Genomic DNA, 5,671 nt, shown 5'->3' with positions numbered 1-5,671 from the left:
GTTGGGTAATTGGGGGCGGAAGACGGGCCGCCGGCGGAAAAACCAGTTAATCCTCCGCTGGGCGGGGAAGGCCTTTGCCCGAGAACCGCGGTCCCCTACCCTAATAACGCGCCGGGAGGGCAAGCCGAGAGGACCCGACCGCGCCCCGAAATTCTCCGTCTTTCTCCACGTTTTTCCTTCCGGCGCGTCCGACCTCCTCGGTTACCCGCCACTAATTACGGTCCGACCGAACGACGACCGTTCTTATTCCGAACCTGGACCGACGTTTACCCTAGGCCGGGCGAGGAAGAGAGGAAAGGAAGACTCTCGACCCGTCTTCCACTCGTTCTCGGTAAAGTCCCACCCTCTCCGCTTCGGCCTTCTTAATTACCCGGACGTCGGCGCCTCCTTTTGCCGTCAACTGCCCCTTAAAAGGGAGAAAGCGTCGGAGGAGCGAATTAAGCTTTCGGAACCGGACGAAGAAGATCCCCCGCCGGGAGGATTCTCTGGTCCGGACCAAAGTCCGAGATAAGAGAAAGGTTCTTTCGCAGAAATTGCCGTCCGAAAGCCACCTCCCCTCAAAAGAAGTGGTTTCGTATTAAAACTGTCGGCCGGCGTTTGTCGTTTTTTTTTTTCTGTTATTCCTATAAATTTGGCCACCAATTATTAAGACCGTTATTCCGGTTTAGCCCTTTCTCTAGGAATAATCGCGTCGATCTCGTACAGTACGTCCGAACGGAGACCCGTTCGGACTGTACAACGAGATCGATGCCACACATCGTAGTTAATAAGTGGGGGTGGCTATCTCATACCGACAAAAGTCGGTTGTCGAATTTCCCGTAAAGAAAATTTCTTGTATTAAGAAATTTAAAGGCCTTTCTTGCATTTATCGCCCAGAGGACGTGATTTTCTTATTCCTAAATGGCGTGGTTTCTTTAGGAAAATTTCCGAAAACGTAAAACAAAAACTCGGTAGTGTGTTGAGGAAGGGAAAAACGGAGTCCCGGAGTGGTAGCCGCCGGAAAAAGACGGCCGCTGTCGGTCTGCCTTTAGTTTACGTCCAAACGCGGAAAGTGAGAAGAAAAATCTCCCGCCCGGACAAAACGGCAAATTTTTTTACCGGCTTTCGCACCTTCTTCGCTTTGGTCTTTGCCCGGGCTTTATCCTCCGACCGAAGACCAATTTATTCCCGGCGGAAGAGAAGGGGAAGTGGTTTTGCAGAAACCCACGCCTTCTTTCCCGGCCGGTCAATAGTTCCTTGACAATATTTAGGGAAAAAAGTCTTTCCGTCCTTCTACCGGGCCGCAATTTTCCATTTAATTCCGACTGGGATACAAAGTTTTTCTCAGAAATCGGCCGCGGGGAGAGTTTTCGGGGAAAAATCGTAGACGATGAAAGAGAGATTCGCATCCGCTTTAAGGAAAATATAACCGCGGGAAATCGACTTCTTCCGGTGGAGGAAAGACGACTAAATCCCACCGCTTCCGGGAGGGAAAGAAGGTGGTCCGAGGAGCCCCCAGTCTCCGTCGGGTAAACCGGCACTCGATTAACCAACCGGGAGAGGTTTCCGGACGAGGCGACGGCGGTCCGAATCGGCCACCGGTGGGGGGAAAGGAAGAAAGAGTCCCCGCACGACGCGGCCGTCCGAACTCCCGTCGTCCTACGCCGGTTTCCACCCGACCGGTCGGTTGAATAGGCGGCGGAGGGATCCGGCGCGGCCGCGGTTAACGCCGGGAGAAGGGGAAAAAAGGCCGGCGGCGGTGGCCGAATCGTCGGTAACGTTATTGCGCGATTCGGACGGAGAAAAAGAGCGCCGATGCCCGCCTCCAGCCGGCGCGGAGTTACCGCTTTTCCGGTGAGCGCATCGGCAGCCGCGTCGACGTCCGGGCAGTCTCCGCCCCTTTTCGACCTCGTCGTCGGATAACCGGGCGAGGGCCGGGCACGCGTTGGTCGGAGCGACGTGACGTCACGGCGCCACAAGCGGGAGTCGGACGCAGTCGAGATCGGACTCGGACCCGGACGGCGGCTGTTCTCTCTCTCTCTTCCCAGGTAAGCAGTCCCCGTCGGAACCCGGGCTTCCCCCGTCTCTTCTCGGACGCCAGCCGTCCGTCATTCCCGCCACGACCACGGGATCCACCCACATTGCCGGATGAGGGAAAGGGACCAGCCGGGCCCCCAAAGGCCGGAGACGGGGGTTTATCGGGCCGATATAAAGGGGAAAGGGAAGCCCGTTAACGGACGACGTCCCGTCGGGAAGGGGCGGGAGGCGGCCGACGGCCCGCCGCCGGGGTGACGGCGGCGTCGGTCGATAACCCTTCGAGGCCGCCGATCCGGGCGCGGACGACGGGTCGGTCGGACCGAAAGTCTGGAAATAAGGCCGCGGAACCGGGCGTCGGAGGCCGTTTTGTTGGTAGGGAAGCGGAACGGGGGTGTTAGGCCCCCCGGGCGGTGGGAGGCGAGGGGGGTTCGCGGAGGTAGAAAGAAAAATTCCCAAACGAATGGAAAAACGTCAGCGGAGAGGCCCGAGTCGGTCCGCGGTCCCCCCTTTCGTCCTTCTTGGCGGAACGAAAGATCCGTCGGGAGCCGCTAGTTGGCGCGTCCGGCGCTAAATAACGGCAGAGGGACGTGGCGTCGGAGGCCGGCGGCAAAAGATCCTCGGTCGTTAAAAGGACTTTAAATAGGAAAGTAGGAAAAAGACGGAAAGAGCCGAGCGCGTGCGGGTAGATTCACGCCACCGTCTACCGACTGCATCCGCCGCCAACCTTCCTGTACCGATCCGGGGTCCGGCTACTCGTCCGCTTACCGTAAGAAGGCGCCGCGGTCTAACCCGGGTTCTAGACCCAATTAACGGGCCACTCCTTCGGTCCTATTGTGCTTTTTATCCGCCGTCCGGGAATACGGCGTGGGTAGGTAAGGGCCGGATCGGTCGTCGGTCTAGGTCTAGCCGGTTCGTAACCTCCGACGCGGCGCGGCACGGCGCGCTAACGCCCCAATTACCGTAGACGGGCGTTAAGTACGTCGAATCCATTACGTGGATTTCCACCCGAACTCCTCTATTAATTTTCCCGGTAAACGGTTGCCCTCTACCCGGGATTCGTCCCGGCGCGCCAATTATTCCTAGGTATTTGCCTTGGTTCGGAAAATATGGCGGAAAGTAAATATCCCCCAGTTTCTGGACGCCGCCCTCCCCGGAGGAGGGAAGGCGGGTCCGGTCGACTCCTCCCGGAGACGGAGGAAAGGACGGGCCTCCGGGTTCCGCGTCGGACGGGGGAAGGGTGGAAGAGTCGCAGATAAATATTTATCGGATTCTTTTCGAAATCGAAAGGAACCCGCGGCGGGGTTCTTGGCGGTTCCTGCCCAACCGCCCGGGTTTCTGCCCGGTTATCCGCCCGAGAACGGCACGAGTTTCTTCCCAGTCTTTTCCCTTCCGTCTTAATCTGGCCGCTTTCGCCCATTTGCTCGTCCTGCGCCGGACAGACTGGCAAAGGGCGGAGACGGCGGGGGTCCGGCTTGGTCGATGAAGAAAACCGGGTGGGGGTCCGAAAATTTTCTCGGTTTTAGGCACCGGCGCAGGAATTTTTACGCCTGCTTACTTATCCGGCGTTAAATTGGCCGGGAGAAGGGAGGGACGTTTTATGGTCGGTGGCCGTGGTAACTTTTAATTCGTACCTCTTTTTCCCGCGCAGAATGCGGACCGACAAGGGAAAATTGGTTTTATTATTTGCCGTTATCGCCGTCTGCCAGCTGACAGAATGTAAGAGGAGCAGAGATAAGTTCGGCAAACACGTCAGATCGCCCGCAGCCAAACAAGCAAGATTACATCACCGCAAGTGAGAACTTTTTCTTTCTTCTTTACCAATCGCGCTCCGCCGTCCGGGCCTTACGCGCGCGGCAAACGGAAATTTAAAAAAAACAGCCAGACCCGAAAACGGCGACAGTTTCTCGGTTTTACGGGAGATTTTGGCAGGCGGAAAAATCGGGCCCGACCTTGTTAAATACGGGAAGAGGGAAAATGGCAGTAACCAAGAGGAAAACGCGTTAGAAAAGTAAGAGGAAGCGGCGGAACCTGCGGGTAATTTGTTTGGTGTCTTTGCAGAGGGACGATCTCGGACCGGACGGAAGATCCCGCGGGACACAATGAAGAAATTGCCAACGTCCTGGCCTCGTCGGACAAAGGTAAATCTCCGCGCGGGCGGACCGTCTTCCTTCCCCGACCTTCGGGCCAAACCTAACGCCGCGCCGCCGCCCCGGGAACCCGGTGGGTTCCCGAACGAGCAGGCGTCCGGGTCCGGACCGGGAGGGGAACGGTTCCGGTGGACGCCCCTTTAAAAGGGACATGTGAGACGGTGGAGAGGGGCGTTTTGGCGGAAAGGACGTATCGTTGACGATTTCGTTTGTTTCTTTTTGGGGCAGTCGACTGTCACAAGGCGGCGGTTCACTGGTGCGGAAAGAGTTTCACCAAAGTTTCCAAGCTGTTGAACTTCTTGTCCGGAGACCAAGCCTTTCAAGCCAAGTGTGCCCTTAGAAAGGTGAGTTTCTTGGCCGTAATTTAACCACAATTCAGCCGCGGTTAACAGCTTTTCGAATCGGAAAGCCGGATTCTTCTCGTCCGTCGTATCGATCGTTCTGGGTAACTAACTTCTATTTTCGGATTACCGAACTATTTGCGTTCTTTTCTATTTATAAAGTTCCTTTGAAAAATCCATTGGCAATAATTTATATTTACGTCGGCGCCTACCGTCGACCGCCCATGGGGTGGCCCTCCCCGGTATTGAGGAAGGATCACCCCCGGAGACGGCGTTATTACCGGGCTTACGGCGGAAATTCCACGTCCACGGAATATCCGGGTTAACGGAAATACTGTAACTTTTTAAGCCAAACTCCCGACGACTTTTTCGTTTACCTTAGTTTCTCGGAGGTGGCAGCCACCGGAAAGAGAACCTAAAGAGTAGGCGGAAGGACCAGGAAAGTTTCCGTTAACCATTTTCGCTCCCGCCGCTATTTTATTTGGTTAATTGCCTTTGGGCTACTTTCTTAACCGACTTGGCCTTTTCTTTTCGCCAGGCGTTCTTCACCTGTCTGGACAAGATCAAGGAGAAGCCCTGCAAAAAGTACCACAAATTCCACAAAGACGACAACTTTCGCAAGAAGCTGGCCGACAAACTGTGGGCCACCAGGGTCTGCGTCCTGGGTGTCAAAGACGCCGAATGACCGCCCTCTCCCTGGCCGCGGACGACAAGAAATGCCAAATTAACCGGACGAAAATCCACCCTCGGTCCGGTTTATCGAACAAACAGTTTCCTCCATTAAACGTTATCGTCGTTTCTCTTCCGTCACATCACTGTACAAAATGTAAATTACCGTCGTCCGGGAGTTTTGTAATTACCCGTCTGTCGGATCGGAACGCGCCCACCCCGCCGGAGTTCCGAATGTATAAATTTTCCAAATAAAATCCGTGTCCTCGTCCCGGTCGACAGTCTTTCTTTTCTTCCCCTCCGATCGCGCTAATCGGGAAGAAGTTTTCCCCGACCCTTTCGATTTTCGGCGGAATTTGCCCGGTGGTAAACGTTCGCTTCCGGTTTTTCTTCCTCCTTAGGTTTGTTTCCCCGGCGCGGGAGTTTATTTTATCCGGAAGACGTCCGGTGTAACATATAAATGGGTTTAAAACGTCGAAGAGCCGATCACTTCACATA

The 5,671-nt window shown here is 55.5% G+C and overlaps 1 protein-coding gene across 1 annotated transcript; it reads left to right on the top strand.

Moving 5' to 3' along the window:
• Nucleotides 1-1,867: 1,867 nt before the first annotated feature.
• Nucleotides 1,868-5,449, top strand: LOC136990557 (uncharacterized). The gene is made up of 5 exons (XM_067288959.1): nucleotides 1,868-2,027; nucleotides 3,665-3,808; nucleotides 4,075-4,154; nucleotides 4,392-4,507; nucleotides 5,043-5,449. The coding sequence occupies exons 2-5, from the start codon at nucleotides 3,666-3,668 to the stop codon at nucleotides 5,187-5,189; spliced, it is 486 nt and encodes a 161-aa protein (XP_067145060.1). The 5' UTR covers nucleotides 1,868-2,027; nucleotide 3,665; the 3' UTR covers nucleotides 5,190-5,449.
• The last annotated feature ends 222 nt before the right edge of the window (nucleotides 5,450-5,671 follow it).

The sequence above is a fragment of the Centruroides vittatus genome, unplaced genomic scaffold (assembly GCF_030686945.1).
Source record: "Centruroides vittatus isolate TY-2023 unplaced genomic scaffold, ASM3068694v2 scaffold_944, whole genome shotgun sequence".
Taxonomy (NCBI): Eukaryota; Metazoa; Arthropoda; class Arachnida; order Scorpiones; family Buthidae; genus Centruroides; species Centruroides vittatus.
This window is presented reverse-complemented; position numbering and strand designations above follow the sequence as displayed.